General features: G+C 39.9%; 1 protein-coding gene across 3 annotated transcripts in view; it reads right to left on the reverse strand.

The window, feature by feature from the left end:
- Window positions 1-1,040: 1,040 nt before the first annotated feature.
- NUDT14 (nudix hydrolase 14) overlaps window positions 1,041-12,433 on the reverse strand; it is a 61,290-nt gene continuing 49,897 nt past the window's right edge. For all 3 annotated transcript variants that reach the window (XM_075104099.1, XM_075104098.1, XM_075104100.1), the window contains exon 5: window positions 1,041-2,963. In XM_075104099.1, the coding sequence (XP_074960200.1) occupies window positions 2,708-2,963 (256 nt within the window). In that variant the 3' untranslated portion in view covers window positions 1,041-2,707. The remainder of the gene's footprint in view (window positions 2,964-12,433) is intronic.

Consider the following 12,433-nt stretch of genomic DNA (forward strand, 5'->3'; position numbering starts at 1 on the left):
CTCTTGCCATGCAGTGACTTCCCGCTCTTGTCCCATGCCTGGGAAACCCCTCCTGCTGCTCTGGGGATGTAGCTCCTGTGTCACCCTGCGTGGCCCCAGGGCTCAGCTGTGAAGCAGACAGGCTTCACGCACCTACAACTTGCAAGCCCTCCACCCTGCTGTCTGAGTGATGGGGAACAGCCTTCTGCTGACCAGCAGCAGTAGTTCGGGCTGGATTTTGGCAAGTCGGGCACTGCCCTTGGTGCTCTCCCGACGCACACGCTCTTGGGGAGGAACGGTGTGTTAGAGGGACAGCCGCCACGCCTTGGAGTGGGCAAAACATGCATGTTTCAAACTGTCCAGCTCAAAGACTTGCAGCCAAGGCACAACCAGCTGGCACCAGCTGTGTGAAGCGCAAAGAGATTTTAGGGCCTTCATCCTCCCCTGCGCCGGGTATGGCCACGCGCTCTCTCTGGTGGCCCAGCAGCCCACACCTCATGATGTGCACATTGCATGGTGGCACAACAGATCCAGCACTGGCTGACCTGCCTCCTCCAGGGGTGGTCTGAGTCCAAATCGAATGCAGGTGCCAAGATTTGAAGGCATTTCTAGACAGACTAATCACTAAAATGTGTATTTAGTCTGATGAATCACACCTTGAAATTGTGGTGGGGCAAAGCCTTGGGCTCTGACCAAGGTCATTAATGCAATGTGAGCGCACCTTGCGATGCACGGACTGCAGGTCCTGGATGCATTGGGGAGGGAACGTCTGACGGGGGGAAAGCTCTCAGCATTGCGCAAAGAGCCTCATCAGAAGTGGAGTTTTGTCCATTTGTAATTCTGGGGCAAATGGTATAAATACATAAAAGCAGCTTTGAAAAGTTTCAAACTCTGACCCCCTCCACTACACCGATTTATTTTTCCAAATTACTGCATTATGCAGCAAAAAAGGCTTTTGACATGTATACGCACACACTTACTAGCTTGATACTAAACAGATCAACAAGGTACTGTGTAATAATTTTGACGGAATCAAAATAGACGCTTTGGTAACTACAGCCTGGAATAAAAGTCATTATTTATTACACATACAGTAGTGGTTCATAAAGGCCTCAGCAGCAGTTGGGACACATTGTATTTGACACTGTAAAGATGCAGAGCAGCAGAGACCCCACCCTAAAACACCTTTTTATGTAAATACATCAGACAGACAGAATTTATTTACTTTTCAAGATAACTCAGCCCTTGACTCAACACAGACCAGGCACAGTTCAATGCAAATGTGTCTGAACTTTCACGAAAGGTGTCTGACTCCTGCAGACTAAGGCTGCTCTTTCTCCAGTGGCTTTCCAAGGACCTTTCCTCCCTGTCAGCAGAAGAACCAGCAAGTACCAGAGCTAAAAGCATTTTTTTTAAAATTATTTACTTATACACCTATTTAGACGCGCAGTGATTTTAAATCAGCCACTGGATATCATCAGGCACCTGTGCTGCTTTTACTCCAGCTGTTCTGTGAAAGTTTGCATATTCGCAGTACTCATCTTCTGAACATACTGAGAACCTCAGTAATCCTAGAAGCACATATAATGTAGCCATGTTAATTAACATTAACTCAGTGAATAACATAAACCGCTGCATAATTAAATTGCCAGACTCAATTCTCTTTCATTCATGCTCTTAATAGTTTCACGTGACAAATAGTCCACATCTAAACTGCGCTGACAGAACAAATAATATACGTTCTAATTAGACCACTTTATTAAATCAAACTGTGTGCTCAGTACATCTGCGTAGGTTCTACAGGCTTCAATGTAAACTGCACAAATCATGATAGAAGTCTCTCAATAAAGCACTTCCGATCATTAGATTTCCAGGAGTGTTATCAGAGGGGTAAGTCCCATTCTCCCCGTTTAGGCGATAGGGAAATGGAGACCACAGAACACCTCACAGAAATCACTTGTATTAGTCACCTCAGAGTCAAATTAAAAGAATTTGGCCTCTCAAGTCCCGCTCTAGAGGACAAAGTTTGATCTAATTAATCAAGTATTACCCATAAAACAAACAAAGCAGCATGTGTTCCAGTAGAAGCCCCATAATTCATCCTTCCATCACGGCTGCTCAGCATTATAGTGGGAACAAACAGAAGCACATAATCTTACAGCTGGTCTATTGTCAAAATGACACATTAGCAGAAGGATTACAGACATGTTTGCTCATGAAATAAAGGTTTGCGTGTTCAGAAATGGAAACGTTTTCCCTGTACAGGAGCTACCCACCACAGAGAAAGCTGCTCCCTGAAAGCTGTCAGAACTCAGGAACGTAGTGAGGATATCTGTGTCTGTTAAGGTTGGCTGCCTCCCCCCAGAAATATCAGCAACTACAGTGAATACACAGCTGCCAGTAGGCACAGACCACAGTGACAGGCTGGTACAGCAGCTGCACTGAGGTCCTGAGCAACTCTTCAAAACAGTGGTAGAGCAGTGCCATGAAAGAGGAGAACTGGACACATTTAATTAGCCTTTGTGTGAAAATCAACATTCACTTCTCAGAGGCAAATCCTGGCCCCAGTGAAGCCAGCAAGTGTTTTGCCAATGATGGAAATTGGGTCAGGATTTTAATTCAGATTTTACTTCCAAATTTATTTTGAGAAAGATTTGCTCTGTGATGAGTAGGTTGAGCCAGACAGTTTTCTGTATCCACAGAACCAGCAGGAAAGCTTTTCTTAAAATCATGGTGTTTTGATTTTATTTTTTGGGAACTTGGGTGCTATGTTGTTATGGAACCACATGAAGCTGAAGATGACACCCATCGTCTTTGGGAGAGTCTCATCATAAGCAAACCTCATAGAGTCTTCTAAAGGTATTTCGACAACTTCAATCAGCTCTCCTTCTTCAGGCTGGCCACCTCCTTCCCCAGCTCTCATCTGGTCTGTTACTTCTGCATAAAATAACGTCTGCCTAGAACCTGTCACACCAACTCCAGACCTGGAAAAAACCAGAGAGGAAACTTTGTTTTAGATAAAAAGGTGGTAGCTAGGAACTAGGAACCGAAACCTGGGTCCTTAACTTTTGTCACTAAGCGACATCAAAATGCACGTCCTTACCCTCTGTTAATGGCACTTAGAACCTATAAACGCAATTTTGTTAATACAGAAATTGACTGCAACTTCCATGCAGAAATAGCAACACTTCTGAATACAGTTGCATATGAAATGGATCTGTCTTCAAATATATTCCGCAACTTCAGAAAAAAATGTTAGTTTGGGAGAAGATAAAAAAAGTCTTTGACGAGGTAACAGTTGTTCTACATATACTGAAGTCAACCGAAGCTTTTTCAGCTGACCTTAGTGGGAGCTGGGCTGCGATGACTCAGAGATTTACAAACAGCAGAATGAAGCTCCTCAGTGTATCTGTATGCTATCATGCTACATTTGTTAGCTTGTTTTTACACAAATATTTAGATTTTTTACTCTTAAGAAGATTATGTCCATTCACAGCTGGAGTTCTCCACTCATGGACAGGGTAGGGACAGGAATAGAAAGGCAGCCTGAGAGTCTTTCTCTGTCCTTCCTGAACTTTAGCCTTGACCCAAATGGACCACTGCAAGCACGCATGTATCTGAAGTAATTCAGTCTCCCTGCTAAATTTGCTACAGTGGATTTAGTTGAGGGTATTTTTGATTACGTAGTCTTTCTTCAGCTAGACCACTTGCTGTGTGTTATACTTCTTATTTGTTAATCCTCTATTTCCTTAGGACTGTTTAATTTAGATATTATTAAATAAGGGATAAGTACATAATCCATTCATATGGTCCTTCCAAGAGAATATTCACATGGTAATCGCGGCTTCTTCATTTCACATGATTACAAGTAACTTTTCACATTGAATCTGGATCCAAAGTTCATTGAAACTATGAATGAGGCATTAGGGCAAGCCGAAAAATTAGCTTCCATATTATTATACATACTGAGGATTCTAAGATTTGTAGCAGTGTTATGATCTTAGAGTATATATCAATCCTTACCCAATCATTACTCAATGAAATCTTCCAGACAATCCAGCATAAATCGCACCCCATTCATCTCTCAATTTTCCAAGAACATTGGCAATTATTTTGTTGGGAGGTTTCTTACCTCAATATACACTCTTCCTTTAAACACAGAATAGGGAGTGAACCAGCTAATTATTTTCCTAAAATTACTACTGATACATCCCGTGACTTTGGGAAAGATGTTGCACAACTCCAGGATCATTCCTGTATCTCTACAAAGTGCTCGAGAAACTTACGTGTCTTTGGCACTTCCAGAACTTTGAAGGCTGCTATGGGATTTCTTTTGTTCTGGGCTCATCACTTTACTTCAGTGCCAGAAGTGGGGTTTTTGATACACATTTTAACCAACGGAACGTGACCTACTAGGATGCAGCAAGAGGCCAGACTAACAGTTTTCCCTCTCTCTTCCACTCTCACCAAAGTACATGACCTCCTTTCTCAGTTAATCTGATTCGGTATTTACTTTCCCTAAGGACCTATTTTCTGCAGCCACTGTCCTTGGTGTTTGCATGCTATTCTGATGACCATCAGAGATAGTTTGCCAATAAAAGAGCCACGCAGGGCTGACAATCATCCACAGACTGTACTTGCCACTGGCACTAGATCAAACGGTTTCTCGGGACTCCCATGCCACATTCCCCTTTCCCCCTTCTGACAGGAAGCTGCCTGGAAGAGTAATGCCGTTCACCAGCCGTGCTGCCACTGACCTCACCACAACTGAAGATCCAACCAGCAGCAGCACAACAGAAACGCAGTCTTTGAAAGCAGCAGGAGTTGCACACTGGGCCCACCATGCTGGCTTAATCATTCTGATCTCATTATTAAAGTAAGGTAGATTCATTTTTCATCAAGTTGCTATCAGCAACCAGCTCGCAAGAGTTGGAATGGCACTTTTTATGCTAATATGCACTGATAGCGCCCTTTCCGCCGTGAGGATGCTGACACACTTTACTAGATTCCCTTTGTGCTAAAATATAATAGATTTTCTTGGTATTACCAAGCAATAATGTATCATGTTAAAAAGCAAGACCAGAAATTAAATAATGATTACAAGCAAACAGATCTATTTTACAATCTGTCACAGCTGGCTATTTAAGCTCTAGGCATTCAGTGAACACTCTCCCCCAGCTTAGTCACTTAGATGTCTGTCGCAGCCCACTGACCCGTGCGCTACCCACTGCTCACTATCGTAGCTGTGTCCATTGGAAGGAGCCTCTCTGAGAGAACGGATTTGTAATGGAATAGTAGATTGTTTGCTCAATTTTTATTTCCTCTTTTCCTTCTTCTTTTCTTGTGTGAGGAGGCAGAAAGAATTTTGTTCAATCGACTAGAGATCCAGATCTGGTTTTACATATAATTTTATTCAATTCTTTCTGCAAGAATTGCATTTTTAGTAATTAAATAAACACAGGAAGCCTGGGGTTCAGACATTGTTTTTGGTAATTGAGAATAAGAATAAAAAACACAAGTTAATTTATACTGTAAAATTTGCAACACAATGCCTCTTGCTAGTCTCCACAGGTACCATGAAAAAACACAAGACTATGCATAATATATTTAATGCTCTGTTATTTCTTATGAGTGTTAAATCTCAGCTTCATCTGAGGTGCCCCACCTGGAGAATGAAAATGCTCTTAAATTGAGTATACCCATGTCCACCTGATATTTTGTAAAGGTTATATAAAAATGTAGAGACTTTATTTAAGAAGTGCTTGTATAAGAACATTCTGGCTTGATTATTTACAGCATAATCTCCTTCTATACCACCTGTGACCATTTTCTTCTGAAATCGCTGCAGCTGTGGAAATCACAGGCGTTCACTTTCCACACATCTTTTCTTTAAAATAAAGGAAGACTGCTTCCTGAGGTGCTACACCACAAGCTTCAGTTTCTTGCCACTGTAGCTCAAATAGCACGGAGTGATTTCAACATGCCACTATTTCATTGTCTTTACTCATACGATACTTCTATTAAATCAGTGTTTCTTTTCTTATGAACTAAATACATCAAGAGTGGCTACTACACTGAATATACTTCACCAGAGGAAAGCACCGGACATCAATATCTTTCCTTTGTTATATGCCCAAAATTATGGCATCTCTTCACATATACTGGCTTATCATTTGCCACAGAAACCAATGAAAAATTTACAACAATACATATTCAAGGGAGGACATAACCACTTGTTCATTTTTTTTTATTTGATTACCTAACTTATCTTGCTCTGGTGCAACTTTGCTATGAGCTATTCATTAAAAACGAATTAAAACTTCCAAATGACCCATAAATAAAATTTATCAAATTAATACTTATGTGATTCTATTGTACTCTTCATCCTCCCTGCGCCTCCCCCCTTCCCCCCCCCCAAAAAACCCCAGCCAGCAAATTTAACATTTCTAAGACTACTTAGAATCCCCTCACTATTTAAACTGGTGACTTTGGAGAATATTGCATGACATTATTTCTGTACATATTCACAGCTTTTACTGTCTAACTACATGTCTATTCCAATGTCTTCAGAAAGAGGTTGAAAGATACAAGAATATAATTTTAAAAGGGCACATTTCTTACCTTTTTTATTTCATATTTCTTTCTCTAAATGCTGTGGCTTACTCTGCCAGTTGATCAGTTTCACATGGATCCATGTGGAATGCCCTTTACTAAATTAAATATTCTCCGGTATTGCCTACTGCTGTCTTTCACAACATGTCCAGACTCTTAGATATTAATGTATCCTGCTTGTCCTTAGAAAATCAGTGCTATTGACATTTCATTTTTCTTAGTACCTTTGGCTTTTACAGAAATCAAAAGTTATCAGGTTTGTTGCTTTGAAGTCATTCTGAGCCTCCATCTGGTTGAAGTAATAAGTGTTTTAACACATACCCTTGGAAAATGTGTATACATTTCAGTGATTTTTGGTACTTTGGGCTGGAGGAGGAATAGAGAGGGAGAAGGTGGGTCTGGCTGGTAAAGAGGCAACAGGCTGCTATTACGTTTTCAGTATGCTTTCAGGTTTATCTGTCACTAGGATCTTCCTATGCTTTTGCACACTCACTTGCACTTTCTAAGTATGATGTTTCAGGAATTTCTATGTGCCTTCATTCACAGTTACATTCCTTTTTCTGCTGCCTTCTTCCTCCATCCCAAGCCTGTGACATATGCTTTTCCTTGCCCTAGTATTTCACGTTACAAATAAAATGCTTTTGCCATGGTCTGAAATGAGTCACCTATTAACAGATTACAGCTATATTCATTAGCTTTGCATCTGTGGAAATCACAGGGGTCAGCACACCCGCACTGCAAGCGATGAGTTTCACCCTGGGAAAACCACCTTCCTGATAAAGGTGTCTCCCCAGTACTCGAGAGGCTTGGTTTGGGGGAGAACAAGCAGGGTCTGAACTCACAGCATTGGCCGAGGGTGAGACTTTGGGCTTCAGTCTCACTCCACAGGTTTAGCACTGTGTTGCCCAGGGCATGTCATGGCTCATACTGACCCAGACCTACTAAGCCTGGCTTTACCTAGCTGCTTGTTCCAGATGTATTTTGATGTGTCTGTATGTGCTTGGCTCTTATTTACCACTGTGGGACAAATGAAAATGATCTATACAAAACACAGCTGTTTTCCTCCTCTCTTTATCGCACGGACTGGTCTCTATGAGAAGTTTATAGTTGTTTCAATTAACAGCTAAACAGCTGACAAATACTCTTTGTCAAATCATCAGGGCTTATGCTCACAAACCCTGTAACTTTAACAGAGGGAGATTTTTGAAACCAAAAGTCTATTAGCACTAAACTTACAGCGTTGCTTCAGAGACAATTAGAAACCTTTGACAACAGCAAGTGTAAGAATGTAAGCATGTCCAAGTAAGGATACCAAAGTGGTATGGTTTTCATCACAATAGTAACTTAAATGTAAGTTTAACACACCAAAACAAGATTGTATGCTGAATTCCCATACTTCATTTTAAATAAAACACTCAAACACTGTGATTAAATCACTCTATGGCTTTCAAAGCCGTGGGCAACACACTTGGTAGGCAACAGCACAACGGAGAAGCAGTTTCTGCAGCATGACTTGAAAGTGCTGCTCCTCACCTCCTGCCCCGGGGTGGGACTGGCTGGCAGAATGAGGCTGCAACCAGAGTATTTTCTATCTACTTCCTTCTTAGACCAGGGAAAACAGAAGAGACAGATTGACACTCCAATCTGGTTGTGAAACACAGCAATAACAGCTCTCACAAAGTCTTTGCTTAGCTCTTCCCTTTTATTAAATTCATGAGGAAATATGTAGCACATGAAACGGAGCTCACAGAATGAGACTTCTCACTTGTCATATCTAAGTTCATAAGCACACAGTAACATTACACACATATTTTTTATCACAAGCGGCTAACAGTATCTTATTGCTTTAAAAAAAAAATTTAGTAGTGCCTAAAAGCCGCAAGTGAGACTGAGTCCTCCTTGTATGTCTGCTGATGCTCAGTAACAGTGAGTTTCTTCTTCAAACTGAGTGTGTGTGCACACACGTGTGCACGTATGCACACGTGAACATTTGTAAGAAGGGTCAAAATTCAAAGCACGTACTCAAAATTAGCTTTGCCTTCTCACGTCTGCATGCTCATCTATGCCAACCAGTTGTTACATTCGTAATTATTACATTCATAGATTTTATATTTTTAATTTGAAGGAACAAACATGAATGAGAAAATAAATCAATATCTTTACTCTTCTGTTGCAATGCTGGGAACAAATAAATTGACTTCTTATTGTGAAGACTTATTAGTTTAACTCAGATTTCTGACAGACAGCAATTAAAAGCTAAATTTCTCAGAATTTCTTAATATTTAATAAATATAAAATCCATAAACAATCAACATTTATGTGTTCCTATCAATACAGAAATAAATTTTTTTGTTTTAATCTGACATAGATAATGTGAAAATTCCTAAATGCAAATATATCCTTTTATAAGATGTAAGCCATCTGGATATGGAATTTGGGTATATAGCGAATACATAATTCATGTTTACAAGTAAATGTGACACAAATCTCTGTTATTTATGCTGAAATCAAGATCTGTTTAGGCATGCAACATGTAAACTGATGAACAGTGAAATGCAGCTCCTATTGTCACTTCGTAGGACCTTTGTACAGTTCTGACATTATAAGCAGCAGGTGCAGGAAAAAAGCAGAGAAGTAATTAACATAAAATTATATTACATTATGCCATCACCCAACAGGTGTACTAGCAGGTGATCTTTCTAATTACAATCCACTCCAACATTTTCAAGGCTATTATTCTTTCTACATAATAACCTGTGAATACAAACCATTTTTACCTCATTGCACATGGGCTAATAGCCACAGCACAGTAATTGGAACATCCAATATTAATTCCCTGAATGCTCTTCTTTGTTGTGTACTTTTGGAAAAAAAATCTCATGTAGGGAGATTAAAGTAAGTACCTATATTAATATAGTTAGGCCCTTGAACCAATCCATCTGATTTTTTTGCAGTGGGGCTGAGAACCCACAGCTCCTATTGTATCCAATTCATAGCCATGAGTTTATTACAACCTCTGGGAGAAAATAAAGATGGAATGAAGGGAAAAGGAAGTCGAACAAGAAGCTCTGGTTCAACTTCATCCTGATACTTTGAGGTGTTATTTAAGTCCAAATAATTTTATAAATGTTCTTCAAGAAGACAAAATATTTCAAGAATTAAAAGAAAATACTGTAAGTTGCAATGGCAATAACAACATATTTAACAACAACATCACCATATTTCCCTGCCCCTGTCTAGGAGGGAAAAAAGTCTCAAGGAAGATAGCTGGAAGTACTTCAACTTAAGAAACTAACTCACAGCTGAATTTCACACTGAAAACTGGTGGGATACCATGACAGATAGAAAATCTATTGTATCTGATATATCAGTAAGTCCAAAAGTTGTTCACTTACAAGGTATTGTGTTTAGGGAAAAAAAAAAATGGAGGGAAGCTCACAGATTTCTTTTAAAGCTTTTGAAAATGAACAATTTAACTGGCAACCATTTTCATGAAGCCTCAGTTTACAATTATACTACTGTAGTATTAGCTTAATTTTATTACTGAGCTGAATGGTTCCTTTACACCCATCGCATCTACCGTCTATGCTATTTTTGACTGAGGCCATACATACAATTGACAAGAACGCAACACACCAGTAGGCGTCAAAACTTTCAGGAAGCCTCCAAAAGTGGAATAGCAGCTGCCAGAACAGAAAACAAACTTTCTGTAATGCCAAAATGAGGTTACTTATTGTATGCCAAGCACAAAAGTAGCAATTTGTGTAGCCATGATGAGAAGAGGAAACGCACCACACAGGTTGCAAGCAATACAGATTTTTGTTGGAATGATTCCTGCCTCCATCTACACAGCAAAATGAACCATTTGCATTTAAATTCACTTTCTGGCTGGCATTTTTCTATAATAGGAACAGATATTTCTGACTCTTCAAAGTCTGATTCCTCTGACTTCCTCCAGTCAAGTCCCTCTTCACATGTTTGTCTTTCTCGTTATCTGCCCCCAATCCAGTCTCCTTCATTGACCCACACCATACTGTCCTCCTGTTGCTGAAGCAACCTGTTCCTAAGACTCTTGCTCAACTAGTGTAAATTCCCTGACTCCTGCCTTCTTTCCTGATTTCTCATTGACTCCACAGCTACTCTGTGGATCATTCAGGGTAATTAAGCCCGAGATCTGCTTAATTCAGTGCCTGACTTCATCTGATGAGTATCACATCACAGGAGCTTTGACAGACCTTAAGAATGGGGTCCAATGGCTTACTTTTATGTGCTTTTGGAATATCTATAGCAGTACTGTAGTTAGCCTTTTCTGGTTAGCTGAGAAACATTTAAAAAACAAAAAATAAATCCCCCAAAACCACTGCTGCAGGCCCTGATAATAAAAGAGGAAAAAATTGCTATCTTCAGGTTACCTTCAGTCTTTATTGCACCCATTGTCTGAGAATAAAGCAAAGTTCTGCCTGAACACAGTCTAAGTACTTTCCTCATTTCATTAAAGAGAATAATTCTCCACCACTGTCAACATACTTTCTCCAAGTCCATTTAGTTCTCAGCCCATGTTTTTTCTCTGCATTAGCCCTTCATCTCTTTTTCCTCTTTTTTTACTCAAGGATTTTCTATTCTGTTTTTCCCCCTCGGCTAAGTTCTCCCTATGCATAGTCCATGCCCTCCCCTTCTGAATCCATTAGTCACAGAACTGTATTGACCTCCCTAGCCAAAACTGTTTCTCTCTTCACATCTGATGTGTATCCTACTTTCCATGTCCTTCTGTCAGGTCTAGTTCAAGTCCTGCTTTTATTCCAGTCAGGAAATTTCCTTCTCATTACCATGATTTCAGAAAGGGGTGTCATTAGGAATACAAGACAACTCCTTGCTTTCAGACCAAACGGTGTGGTCATAGAATCATAAAGGTTGGAAAAGACCTCTAAGATCATCATATCCTGTGATTCCTGCCAAATCTGTTAGCTGTTGTTCCTTTCCTGATGCAAATAAAACCATGTTAAAATACTTACATAACTATAATTAATAATTACTGAGTTAAGTCTATTAGATTTTTGTAGATAAAAACTAAGGTTGTGTGCATGGTGAAAAGGCTTTTGTACAAAGGTTTCTGTGTGACACATTTTTAAGAAATATGCAGACCAGATGGAGAGAAGGCAGAGGACAGCAGAAGGCATGATCAGACATCTAGAAAACATGGTCTAAAGAGAAAGCTTAAACCAAGATAGTTTTGCAAAGGCAAAAATAAAATAAAGGGGAGACATGTTCAAACAAATATGTGGAAGCTGCAGAAGTACTTCACGTCCACAGGGAACAGGATAGTAAGTCACAGGCTTGAGGTGAAGAAAGGTGAGTTTAGGCAAGACATGAGGAAAATCTTGCTCGTGGTATGGATAGTTAGACACTTCAGACAGAATGCTTGGAGAGGCTATGAAATGAGTAGCTTTTCAAGAAAATACAGATGCACATTTATCAGAAGTGACTTAGATGCAACTGAGCCTGATCTTTGGAAGAGGAGCAGTCTAGGTGAGATCCTCCCAAAATGCCTTCCAATTCTGTTTTCTAAGGTTTCTCTCTGATCTGATGCACTGGAACAATAAATAATATAGAGCAACTATCTCTTGGATCACTGAGATGACAGATAATAATAGAAGTGCATAATGTATTTTAATTATTAATGGGATGCATATGCATTAATGTAACGCTTCATGTCAATGCTTTGGATTGACAGTCACAGCATAAACCATTCAGGAAAACCTGTTACACTTAGAAAAAGCCCTGAAATTCTTATATGTAATATAGCCATTATGGAAAAAAACTTCCTTAGCAGACCATATAGGAA

The sequence above is a fragment of the Phalacrocorax aristotelis genome, chromosome 9 (assembly GCF_949628215.1).
Source record: "Phalacrocorax aristotelis chromosome 9, bGulAri2.1, whole genome shotgun sequence".
Taxonomy (NCBI): Eukaryota; Metazoa; Chordata; class Aves; order Suliformes; family Phalacrocoracidae; genus Phalacrocorax; species Phalacrocorax aristotelis.